The 13,663-nt window shown below is 42.8% G+C and overlaps 1 protein-coding gene across 1 annotated transcript in view; it reads right to left on the bottom strand.

Moving 5' to 3' along the window:
- The window catches only part of faim2a (Fas apoptotic inhibitory molecule 2a), a 53,614-nt gene that overhangs the window by 22,026 nt on the left and 17,925 nt on the right, over positions 1-13,663 (bottom strand). The window contains exons 2-5 of the mRNA XM_041841532.1: positions 8,051-8,252; positions 5,713-5,837; positions 3,919-3,983; positions 800-853 (exon numbers count right to left, since the gene is read on the bottom strand). Of these exons, the coding sequence (XP_041697466.1) occupies positions 800-853; positions 3,919-3,983; positions 5,713-5,837; positions 8,051-8,222 (416 nt within the window). The 5' untranslated portion in view covers positions 8,223-8,252. The remainder of the gene's footprint in view (positions 1-799; positions 854-3,918; positions 3,984-5,712; positions 5,838-8,050; positions 8,253-13,663) is intronic.

Here is a 13,663-nt window from a genome sequence, read left to right as displayed (position 1 = left end):
AGTGTAACTATACAATCCTTGTTATTGTCACGTTCGTTGAGTACAGGATTGGACCAAGGAGCAGCGTGGAATGCATACATGTTTATTTATTAAGTAAACACACGACAAAACAACAAAAGCAACGTAACGTCAAGCTCACAATGGCCACACACACACACACACACACACACACACACACACACACACACAGATACTCACACCTGACCAAACCAACTAGCGAACTCTATGTCAGGGCGTGACAGTTATATAATCATTTTAGGCGTGTATGTTCAAGATAGCATACATAGGTCGTCGCAGGTCTGTGGAGATCTTCACAATTGCTGTGATAATCTGCGCAGAATCTTAAACGGCATTGATCATTGCACCATGTACTTTTATGTAATCTTAACTACAATCCAGGTCATTTGGTTCTGCTATTAGATGAAGCACAGTAATAACACATTAATCTGTTGTATAAATAAACTAAAGATCTGACATTGTATTCCCATTTGAACTTCGCTGCACTTTTAAATGGTTGAAAGCGCAGTGATAGACATCTGGGTGACATCGTAATTTGGTTGTGCTTTTATATGGTTGAAGGTATAGTGATAACACATTGGAAATTCAACTAACTTTTGGCTGTCTTTTTGAGTGGGTGAATATAAATTGTAATCTCATTTATCAACGTCGCAACCAAATATTACCTGAGTATCCAGGTTGAAATGACGTAGTGTTCTCAGTAGGTTAAGTCTTATGACACATTTCTTTTACCAGTTTGGCATTAGTAAATAGCACATAGAGTAAGAGATAGAATACTCACTATGAGGCAAGGTAGAGGATTCGGTTGTACTGCACAAACTGCTGGACTGGTTCACTGTAAATTTGAGTGACAATTCATGAGTTTGGACATCTAATGAGAGGATGGGCAACCATTTTTCACTTTATCATCTTTATCTGACAATCCAGTATATACAGTTGAAGTCGGAAGTTTACATACACCTTAGCCAAATAGATTAAAAAACTCAGTTTTTCACAATTCCTGACATTTAATCCTAGTACAAATTGGTCAGTTAGGATCACCACTTTATTTTAAGAATGTGAAATGTCAGAATAATAGTAGAGAGAATGATTTATTTCAGCTTTTATTTATTTCAACACATTCCAAGTGGGTCAGAAGTTTACATACACTCAATTAGTATTTGGTAGCATTGCCTTTAAATTGTTTAACTTGGGTCAAATGTTTCGGGTAGCCTTCCACAAGCTTCCCACAATAAGTTGGGTGAATTTTGGCCCATTCCTCCTGACAGAGCTGGTGTAATTGAGTCAGGTTTGTAGGCCTCCTTGCTCGCACACGCATTTTCAGTTCTGCCCACACATTTTCTATAGGATTGAGGTCAGGGCTTTGTGATGGCCACTCCAATACCTTGACTTTGTTGTCCTTAAGCCATTTTTCCACAACTTTGGAAGTACAGTGAGGGAAAAAAGTATTTGATCCCCTGCTGATTTTGTACGTTTGCCCACTGACAAAGAAATGATCAGTCTATAATTTTAATGTTAGGTTTATTTGAACAGTGAGAGACAGAATAACAACAAAAAAATCCAGAAAAACGCATGTCAAAAATGTTAAAAATGGATTTGCATTTTAATGAGGGAAATAAGTATTTGACCCCCTCTCAATCAGAAAGATTTCTGGCTTCACTACGCCGTGAAAGACTAAAATCCTGCAGCGCCCGCAAGGTCCCCCTGCTCAAGAAAGCACATATACATGCCCGTCTGAAGTTTGCCAATGAACATCTGAATGATTCAGAGGAGAACTGGGTGAAAGTGTTGTGGTCAGATGAGACCAAAATGGAGCTCTTTGGCATCAACTCAACTCGCCGTGTTTGGAGGAGGAGGAATGCTGCCTATGACCCCAAGAACACCATCTCCACCGTCAAACATGGAGGTGGAAACATTATGCTTTGGGGGTGTTTTTCTGCTAAGGGGACAGGACAACTTCACCGCATCAAAGGGACGATGGACGGGGCCATGTACCGTCAAATCTTTGGTGAGAACTTCCTTCCCTCAGCCAGGGCATTGAAAATGGGTCGTGGATGGGTATTCCAGCATGACAATGACCCAAAATACACGGCCAAGGCAACAAAGGAGTGGCTCAAGAAGAAGCACATTAAGGTCCTGGAGTGGCCTAGCCAGTCTCCAGACCTTAATCCCATAGAAAATCTGTGGAGGGAGCTGAAGGTTCGAGTTGCCACACGTCAGCCTCGAAACCTTAATGACTTGGAGAAGATCTGCAAAGAGGAGTGGGACAAAATCCCTCCTGAGATGTGTGCAAACCTGCGGGCCAACTACAAGAAACGTCTGACCTCTGTGATTGCCAACAAGGGTTTTGCCACCAAGTACTAAGTCATGTTTTGCAGAGGGGTCAAATACTTATTTCTGTCATTAAAATGCAAATCAATTTATAACATTTTTTAAATGGGTTTTTCTGGATTTTTTTGTTGTTATTCTGTCTCTCACTGTTCAAATAAACCTACCATAAAAATTATAGACTGATCATTTCTTTGTCAGTGGGCAAAAGTACAAAATCAGCAGGGGATCAAATACTTTTTTCCCTCACTGTATGCTTGGGGTCATTGTCCATTTGGAAGACCCATTTGCGACCAAGCTTTAACTTCCTAACTGATGTCTTGAGATGTTGCTTCAGTATATCCACATAATTTCCCTTCCTCATGATGCCATCTATTTTGTGAAGTGCACCGGTCCCTCCTGCAGCATGATGCTGCCACCCCCGTGCTTCACGGTTGGGATTGTGTTCTTCGGCTTGCAAATACACCCTTTTTCCTCCAAACATAATGATGATCATTATGGCCAAACAGTTATATTTTTGTTTCATCAGACCAGAGGACATTTCTCCAAAAAGTACAATCTTTGTCCCCATGTGCAGTTGCAAACCGTAGTCTGGCTTTTTTATGGCGGTTTTGGAGCAGTGGCTTCTTCCTTGCTGAGTGGCCTTTCAGGTTATGTCGATATAGGACTCGTTTTACTGTGGATATAGATACTTTTGTACCTGTTTCCTCCAGCATCTTCACAAGGTCCTTTGCTGTTGTTCTGGGATTGATTTGCACTTTTCGCACCAAAGTACATTAATCTCTAGGAGACAGAACGCGTCTCCTTCCTGAGCGGTATGACGGCTGCGTGGTCCCATGGTGTTTATACTTGCGTACTATTGTTTGTACAGATGAACGTGGTACCTTCAGGCGTTTGGAAATTGCTCCCAAGGATGAACCAGACTTATGGAGGTCTAAAATAAAATTCTGAGGTCTTGGCTGATTTCTTTTGATTTTCCTATGATGTCAAGCAAAGCAAAGTTTGAAGGTTGGCCTTGAAATACACCCACAGGTACACCTCCAATTTACTCAAATTATGTCAATTAGCCTATCAGAAGCTTCTAAAGCCAGACATCATTTTCTGGAATTTTCCAAGCTGTTTAAAGGCACAGTCAACTTAGTGTATGTAAACTTCTGACCCACTGGAATTGTGATACAGTGAATTATAAGTGAAATAATCTGTCTGTAAACAATTGTTGGAAAAATTACTTGCATGCACATGCACAAAGTAGATGTCCTAACCGACTTGCCATAACTATAGTTTGTTAACAAGAAATTAGTGGAGTGGTTGAAAAACAAGTTTTAATGACTCCAACCTAAGTGTATGTACACTTCCGACTTCAACTGTAATAACTGTGGAGAATACCTTTTTTATTACAATATGGAGACAGCTTTTTCTAACTAAGCGTTTGTAACAAGGGCAAAGTTTGCACCCGTTGAGGTGTTTGTTGTTTGTCATTCAGAAAATAACCAGTTTGCAAGTGCAAAAACGCTTATTAAATTGGGCCCTCAACTGTTTTCTGGAGTGTGGTTTCATGACAGTGGACCTCACCAAAATGTGAAGAGTGCCACGATACCAAAGGTCACCAATAGCTGGATCATGAGGATAGTGAACACCTGAGGATAGGAATAGGATGTGTTAGATAGCCTCTCACAACATCCTAGCTGAGAGGACTAGACACTACTAAGACAGAAGACACTATAGGGCTTCTCACACTACTGAGACCAATCGAATCGAGCTGAGCCAAACCAAGCTGCACTGAGCTGGCCTGGTTACGCATCCACCGTAGTTGCTGAAGAAGATAATGTAAAAGTGACAGCACAGTTTGGTTTGGGTCAGCAGGATAGTATAGTGTGAAAAATGATTTATCTTCTATATATCCCCGTGTAGCTCAGTTGGTAGAGCATGGCGCTTGCAACGCCAGGGTTGTGAGTTCGATTCCCACGGGGGGCCAGTATGAAAATGTATGCACTCACTAACTGTAAGTCGCTCTGGATAAGAGCGTCTGCTAAATGACTAAAAATGTAAATCTACCAGATAAGATTAATCTACGTTTCAATGGTTACGTCTAGTGCTGTACTGATGAAATATCACTCACTGTGAGCACATGCTTTCAAGTTCTGAAGGTAGTCTTTTGACAGTTAAAAACAATAGGACAGTGTTAAATGAGGATAGTTGAGAGGATTAGAGTTAAATGGAAACAAGACCAAATAAAGACAAATGGGTCATTCCATGTCAAATGAACACAAGAAAGTGGTTTATGACACCCACCATCTCAGATTTTTCTGAAATGGTGGCTGTCATGACTTGTTGATTTGACATGGAATGACCAATTGAAACAGGAAGCTGTTAAAACACTATATATTTTAACAACGACAAACAGAGTGCTAGTATGGGTCCCTTTTAGAAAAAGACTATCCACAAAGGTAAATATTATCGACACTCACTGTGGCCATTCAAAAAGGGCACAGTGAAATGTGAAATGGCCTAGTTCAGGCAGAACAACATTAAGACACAGTGCTGCTACACATTAGTGCCGGAAGCGGGAGGAAACTCCCATTATATCAAGCGCTGGGTGAAAATATAGGAAAGCAACACAGAGGTTTGGAAGAAAACACTAATAAAAAATGTATTCAGATTGATCCTAAGTGTTTAGCTATTCCATACCATTATTTATTTATTTTGTTGTACTTTTCCCTCCTTTTTCTCCCCAATTTCTTGATATCCAATTGGTAGTTACAGTCTTGTCCCATTGCTGCAACTCCCGTATGGACACGGGAGAGGCGAAGGTCGAGAGCCATGCGTCCCCCGAAACATGACCCTGCCAAGCCGCACTGCTTCTTGACACACTGCTCGCTTAACCCGGAAGCCAGCCGCACCAATGTGTTGGAGGAAACACCGTACAACTGGTAACCGTGTCAGTGGGCATGCGCCCGGCCCGACACAAGTGTCGCTGGAGACCCTCCCCTAACGCCAGACCCTCCCCTAACCCGGACGACGCTGGGCCAATTGTGCGCCGCCTCATGGGTCTCCCGGTCGCGGCTGGCTGCGACACAGCCCGGGACCGAACCCGGATCTGTAGTGACGCACTGCATCGCCTTACACTGCTGCGCCACTCGGGAGATCAAAAGGCATAGTTTTCTGATCATTGTCTTATATCAGAAAAACCTGTACATTATAAAAATGATCAGTATTAGCATACAATAGAGAATTTCAACATGAACTGAACAAAGGGCAGACCTTCATCGCCACCTCTTGAATTTGTTGAGCCTTTGTCAATAAAAATGTCAAGAGTCAATAAAAAGATGTTGACAAAAGAAAAGGGCACTAGATAGAGCCTCTCACCTTGCGAATGAACATGCGTCGGATGTTCTTGTCCTCCCAGTTGCTACCGTTGAAGCTGTCGCTGGTGCTAGGGGCGGAGAAGGGAGAGGACATGTTGGAAGTGTAGGGGTTGGTGTAGCCCGGGCCTAACAGAGAGGGAGATCAAGAGAATTAAGGGAGAGATGACAACTTGTTGACTAGGTAACTAACGTGGCGCTCATGTCATTCAGAACAGAACATATAATTAATAATCAGGTCAGCACTTGATGTGAAAAAAGGAGAGAGTGAAAGGACAATACTCTTCAAGAGAGTCCAACATCGGGAGTTAGGGCAGTCACTCACTGAGTAGTCTCGCGTAGCCATACCTCCAAATCACGTTGTAGTTACGGCACTCCTTTGGAGGTCTGGAGAACTTTGTATTAGTCGAAATGGCTAGAATGGTCCGCTGGAAGCGGCTACATTTTGATTGGCCGTTACATTTCAAGAACCCTCCCTCACATGCCCGTAGAAGGGGTGCTGCGTTACGTGTTATGTTCATTACTGTTTTCCGACCAATCGAGTCGATGAAGGCATTACAGCTCTTCTCTGGTTGAACGCTCTACAAAAAAAATAGACATTATGGCGTGTCTACCTACAGGCTATGGTCAAAGTTTAGTGTATCAAGTGTGGCCGACAGTCTGCGATTTATTGAAATTGAAACACGGCATACATCAACATATTTTGATGGGGTTTTAATCCCAGTCATCCTCACGCACTGTTGGAGTGATTGGTTTGACGTGTTGCGAGGCGTCACTGATTTACACCGGGATTCCACCCCATTGTAGCTACTTTCTGCCATTGACTTCACCAGGCTTACCAATTAGGGAAGCCTGGCTCTCGACGAGGCTACTTACTGAGTAACCACAGCAGGTCTGTGTCAGTTAAATCAAATTTGATTTGTCACATGCCTCGTAAAACAACTAACAGTAAAATGTTTACTTTCGATTTGCTTTGTTTTGGAAATGCTTAGTTACGATCAACATGCAAGGCTAAGCTCTGATATGTGTCCATTAGACAGGATAAGGGAGTATATTTAAAGACCGGATATAATTAGTGTTGTCACGATACCAACATTTGACTAATGATACGATACCAGGCCAACTATCACGAGGCCAACTATCATGATACCGAGTAGTATCGGAATACCATGGGGGAAAAAATCAGTGGCCTAGTGTCCTGTTCGTCCCGTCCCCCGGATGCTTGTTCCCGTTTTCTAAACGTTCTGAGCATGTGCTACGCAAAACCCTGTCACTGAAATTTACACTTCTACTTAATACAACACATTGAATTTCACTTCACACTGTTCAGTGTTTAATAGAACACACACTGCTCTCAACTTTTAAAACGTTAGCCACCAAACAGAATTTAACGAGCACCAGAAATACATTGATTTTTGATATAGTTTAGGCTTACATTAGGCCTATATGAATCCTACCTTTTAAGCACATCTTATGTGTAGCATACCTTTTTACTTTCTTACTGTGCCAATCAAATTTGCCTAAACCTACTGTCAAGTTACCAGGTTAGCTAGCTAGGTAACATGACTGAACAAAGTTGTTTGTTATCAAACCAATAATTAGCGACCCGGGATTAGTTTAAAACGGCCCGCGACATGGTTTGTGAAATTATATAAAATGCGAGTGAATCCCGATAGAAAGAAAAAAAGGCATCTCTGGTAATATGGGTTTTAACCGTTTAAGCTAGAGACAAGCCATTTTCTTTGCTGTAAAGCTGCGAAACGGTGCTCCATTTTCCCTCTCTGGCACTCAGGGTCTGCATGACAGTGAACTTGCTAAATCTACTCAGACTGGCCTGTGCTCTTGGTTATAATAGGCGATGAAATTATACAATGTATCAACATTGCTCGGTCTGCACGTTGCTCCAATGTAACACATGTACCAATCTAACAACAGAAGACTCATCAGGGTCAGCATCCCCCCTCGCCATCACGGCTAAATTATATTTTAAAAACTGATGGAGGATAGATAGTAGGGGATGCGTCTGGCTGATTACTGCTGCCACACATGATATGCGCATGAAAGTGAAGTGGATATTATTGGACCTGCGCATTCAAGAGACTAGTGGCTGTTGCTTAAATTCAACTGAATTTATGAACAAAAATGCCCTTATAAAACAATTTAATAGGCTCCAGCAGGTTCTTTAGATCAGTAGGGCTGAAAAATGTGGTAGTATCATATGAAATGGTATTACATTATTCTAAAATGTTGGTATCATAAGTCTCATGACGGAAATGTAAATAGTCAACAGCAATTCAATTTCTATAGGATAAGGAGGTAGGCTATGTTGCCCCCCGACTCACTGGGACTGGGGTGTACGTAGGCCCATCTGGTGTGGATGGGCACCGGTGGAGGGGGCATGGGGGGCGGGTGGTCACTGTAGGGGGGTATTGCCACTATCACTCCCCCTAACGCCTGCTCCTTGTTCCCTGCCATGGATTCAGCGTAGCTGGGCGGGGCGGCCGGTAGACTCATGGCGAGGCAGTCTGTGTATGAGGAAAACGGCTGAGGAAGACAAAGGGAGTTAATAATTCAACTTGAAACTATCTTTTAGTTTCTTCTCAGATCTGAAGGAACCGGCTAGGCCTGAGCAATGTGGCAGAAACCAAACTCCCCATAGCCATTAGAAGGCTACACCTCTCCTGGCTGTCCCTTCAGAACTGAGCAATTCCACGGTAACAGAGTGACGCTAAGATTCACTTTTTCACTTTGAAATGTATACCAAGCAAAAACCATTGATTGCAAAGTTTAACAAACCATACACCTACAGTATCTACAGAAAGTATTCACACCCCTTTACTTTTTCCACATTTTGTTGTGTTACAGCCTGAATTCAAAATAGATTAAATATATTGTTTTTCTCTCACCCATCTACATCAATACCCAGTAATGACAAAGTGAAAACATGTTTTTAGAAATGTTCGCACATTTATTTAAAATGAAATACAGAAATATCTCATTTACATAAGTATTCACACCACAGGAGGCTGCTGAGGGGAGAACGGCTCATAATAATATCCGGAACGGCGCAAATGGAATGGAAACCATGTGTTTGATGTATTTGTTACCATTCCACTAATTCCGCTCCAGTCATTACCACGAGCCCGTTCTCCCCAATTAAGGTGCCACCAACCTCCTTTGATTCACACCCAAGTCAAGACATTGTAGAAGCACCTTTGGCAGCGATTACAGCTCTGAGTCTTTCCACACCTGGATTGTGCAACATTTGCCCATTATTCTTTTCAGATATCTTCAAGCTCGGTCAAATTGGTTGTTGATCATTGCTAGACAACCATTTTCAGGTATTGCCATAGATTTTCAAGTAGATTTAAGTCAAAACTGTAACTCGGTCACTCGGGAACATTCACTGTCTTCTTGGTAAGCAACTCCAGTGTATATTTGGCCTTGTGTTTTAGGTTATTTTCCTGCTGAAAGGTGAATTAATCATACTGAACCAGGTTTTCCTCTAGGATTTTGCTTGTGCTTAGTTTCATTCCGTTTCTTTTTTATCCTGAAAATCTACCCAGTCCTTAACGCTTACAAGCATACCCATAACATGATGCAGCCACCACTATGCTTGAAAATATGGAGAGTGGTACTCAGTAATGTGTTGTATTGGATTTGCCCCAAACATAACACTCTGTATTCAGGACAAGAAGTGAATTGGTTAGCTTTTTTTTTTTCAGTATTATTTTAGTGCCTTGTTGCAAACAGGATGCATGTTTTGGAATATTTTATTTCTGTGCAGGCTTCCTTCTTTTCACTCTGTCAATTAGGTTAGTATTGTGGAGTAACTACAATGTTGTTGATCCATCCTCAGTTTTCTCCTATCACAGCCATTAAACTCTGTAACCATTGGCCTCATGGTGAAATCCCTGAGTGGTTAACTTCCTCTCCAACAACTGAGTTAGGAAGGACACCTGTATCTTTGTAGTGACTGGGTGTATTGATACACCATACAAAGTGTAATTAATAGCTTCACCATGCTCAAAGGGATATTCAAGGTCTGCTTTTTTTTTTTTACCTATCTACCAATAGCTGCCCTTCTTTGTGAGTCATTGGAAAACCTCCCTGGTCTTTGTGGTTGACTCTGTGTTTGAAATTCACTCCTTGACTGAGGGACCTTACTGATAATTGTATGTGTGGGGTACAGAGATGAGATAGTCATTCAAAAATCATGTTAAACACTATTATTGCACACAGGGTGAGTCCATGCAACTTATTGTGAACTGTGAAGCACAGTTTTACTCCTGAATTTATTTAGGCTTGCCTTAACAAAGGGGTTGAATACTTATTGACGCAAGACATTTCAGCTTTTTCATTTGTAATTAATTTGAAAACAAATTTGTACATAATTCCACTTTGACATTATGGGGTATTGTGTGTTGGCCAGTGACAAAAAAAATAACAATTTAATAAAAACAATATTCAGGCTGTAACACAACAAAATGTAGAAAAAGTCAAGGGGTGTGAATACTTTCTGAAGGCATTTTATATGCACTTTCAAGAATTTCCTTTCAAGACTTTCCACTGAAAATGTTACTAAAACACATTTTCTTGTGTAGATGCAAAGTTTGCCAACAGAATGACAGTAAAACCTCCCTCAGTTTTTTTTATGTGACCACATTTTCCAAAAACTCGGTTAAATATCTACCCCCGAATTAAGATTCAAAGATGCCTGCAGAAATAATGGGGTGTCAACTATGATATGACACCTTGAGTTTAAAAAAATCTATTTTGGTAAGTGAAGATGATCAACACCCGGTAACAGAATGACATCATGTGTCCTTTATCTGTACTATACAGAAATGCATAATTATGAATGTCATTCTCTTCATGGTTATGTATCCTGAATAGGTACACAAAGGTACAGCACAGGACAGTACAGAAAAGAAAAGTAGAGTATAGTTCAGTACAGCACAGTACGTAGAGCACATTACAGTACAGCACAGTAGAGTACAGTACCGTACAGTAGAGAAAAGTAGAGCACGTTCTCTCAAAAAGATATCTGCACTGAGCAAATTTCAGGTCTGCTGAGCGCAAACTTGAACGTTGTCAAATTTCTGTGCAACTTCCGGCGCGTGCTTATTGTGAACACTGAGGCTGTACCCGCTTTAAGTTACAGTTTTAACACTGGCCAATTAGCCTACTGTGGCTATTTGATCATAATGTAGGTCTACCTGACTGGCCTACCATCAAAAACAATGGAGAAAAATGCATCCCATAACATTTGAACATGGAAATAGCTGTTCTATCATTCAGCCTACAGTAGCAGAAAATGTGTGGTGTTCAATGTAGCTGTTGCCAGATAATTGAATGTTCATTTCTCTACCATAAGCTGCATCCCACGTCGTATTAGAGAAAATGGCAGTATGTCCAACCGGCCTCACAACCGAGACCAGGCGTAACCATGCCAGCACCAAGACCTCGACATCCGGCTTCTTCACCTGCGAGATCGTCAGAGACCAGCCACCCGGACAGCTGATGAAACTGTGGGTTTGCACAACCGAAGAATTTCTGCACAAACTGTCAGAAACTGTCACAGGGAAGCTCATCTGCATGTTCGCCGTCCTCACCAGGGTCTTGAACTGACTGCAGTTCAAAGTCGTAACCGACTTCAGTGGGCAAATGCTCACCTTCGATGGCCACTAGCACGCTGGAGAAGTGTGCTCTTCACAGATCAATCCCGGTTTTAAATGTACCGGGCAGACAGCGTGTATGACGTCGTGTGGGTGAGCGGTTTGCTGATGTCAATGTTGTGAACAAAGTGCCCCATGGCGGCGGTGGGGTTATGGTATGGGCAGGCATAAGATACGAACACAATTGCATTTTATCGATGGCAATTTGAAAGCACAGAGATACCGTGACGAGATCCTGAGGCCCATTGTTGTGCCATTCATCCACCGCCATCATGTTTCAGTACTGTCTTTTTGCTAGTTAGGGCCATCTACTTTAAGTGCTGCCTGTCTTCCCAGTGGCCTACTTGGTGTGTGAACTGCTGACTGCTCATAATTTGCAGATAGTTGTTGACACATCAACCAGGATCAAGGGGCAGGGAAATTTGTGAATTGTTTTGGTAATCAGTGGCTGTATTGGAGGGGGAGTTGTTTCACCTCTCCTATGCAATCAGCAATTAGTACAGTGCTCTCCACCTCTGATAGGCAATTAGCAATTAGTGTTAGTACTTAAGTCTCCCATGGTGTGTCAGCGGCGGTCTTGTCGTCAAAACTAAGACTGTTCTGCCGAGTTGTTCTGCCGAGTTTTTCAAGGAAGGCTCCACACCACTCTCTCATTGAGTAGCTTACCAAGTTATTTTCAGATGATCCATTTTCTCCCTCTCTCACCTGTCCATCTCCTCATTTGAATTCCATGCTGTCACTGTCACTTGTCTACTCAAGCTTAACATTATTGTCATCTACCACCCACCAGGTTCCCTTGGAGAGTTCCTCAATGAGCGTGACACTTTGATAAGCTCATTTCCTGACGATGGCTCACTGCTCTTCGTACTTGGCGACTTCATCCTCCCAACGTCTGCCTTCGATTAATTTCTGTCCAACTCTCTCTTTTCCCTCCTTGCCTCTTTTGACCTCACCCTCTCCCAATCCCCTCCAACTCACAAGGCAGCAATACGATTGACCTCATCTTTACTAGAGGCTGCACGCCTACTAATCTCACTGCAACCCCCCCTCCAGGTCTCTGATCACTACTTTGTTTCCTTTTGTCTCCCTTTCCTCCAACCCTAACTACTCAGCCCCGACCCAGATGGTCATGCGCCGTCGCAATCTTCGCTCTCTCTCCTCTTCTATCCTATCATCTCTCCCTTCTGCTAAATCCTTCTCCCTCCTGTCTCCTGATTCTGCCTCTTCGACCTTACTCTCCTCCCTTTCTGCATCCTATGACTCGCACTGTCCCCTTACATCCCGGACGGCTTGGCCCTCCCCTCCTGCTCTGTGGCTGAGTGAATCATTGCGAGCTTACAGAACATGGCTGCGGGCAGCTAAGCAGAAATGGAGGAAAACTAACCTTCAGGAGGACCTATGATCCTTTCACTCCCTACTCTCTACCTTCTCTTCCACTGTATCCGCTGCTAAAGCCACTTTCTACCACTCTTACATTTCAAGCTTCTGCCTCTAACCCTATGAAATTATTCTCCACCTTCTCCTCCCTCTTTAATCCCCCCTCTCTGTGGATGACTTTGTCAACCACTTTGAAAAGAAGGTTGATGATATCCGCTACTCATTCACTCAGCCTATTGAGTCCACTGGTCTCACTCACACAGAACTACCCTACGCCTTGACCTCTTTCTCCCCTCTCTCTCCAGATGACATCCTGCGACTAGTGAGGCCTGGCATCCCGACAACCTGCCCGCTCAACCCCATCCCCTCCTCCCTTCTCCAGACCATCTCTGGAGAACTCCCATTCCTCACTCCCCTCATCAACTCATCCCTGACCACTGGCTGCATCCCCTTTGACTTTAAAATGGCCCGAGTCGCTCACCTCATCAAAAAACCAACACTCGACTCATCTGACGTCAAAAACTATAGACCTGTATCCCTTCTTTCTTTTCTTTCCAAAACACTTGAGCGTGCTGTCTCTGATCAACTTTCTCGTTATCTCTCTCACAGCGATCTTATTGTCCCTAACCAGTCAGGCTTCAAGATGGGTCACTCAACCAAGACTCCTCTTCTGTGTCACGGAGGCTCTCTGCACTGCCAAAGCTGACTATCTCCTCTGTTCTCATCCTCCTAGATCAGGGTTCTTCAATTCCGGTCCTGGAGGGCCGAAACACTTCTGTTTTTTATTTCTACCTGGTAGTTAATTGCACTCACCTGGTGTCCCAGGTCTGAATTAGCCCCTGATTAGAAGGAGAGGATGAAAAACAGAGGTGTTTCGGCCCTCTAGGACCGGAATTGAAG

This window comes from Coregonus clupeaformis, chromosome 21 (assembly GCF_020615455.1).
Source record: "Coregonus clupeaformis isolate EN_2021a chromosome 21, ASM2061545v1, whole genome shotgun sequence".
NCBI classification, from domain to species: domain Eukaryota; kingdom Metazoa; phylum Chordata; class Actinopteri; order Salmoniformes; family Salmonidae; genus Coregonus; species Coregonus clupeaformis.
Note: the sequence above shows the minus strand (reverse complement) of the source record. Positions and strands in the feature narration are given on the sequence as shown.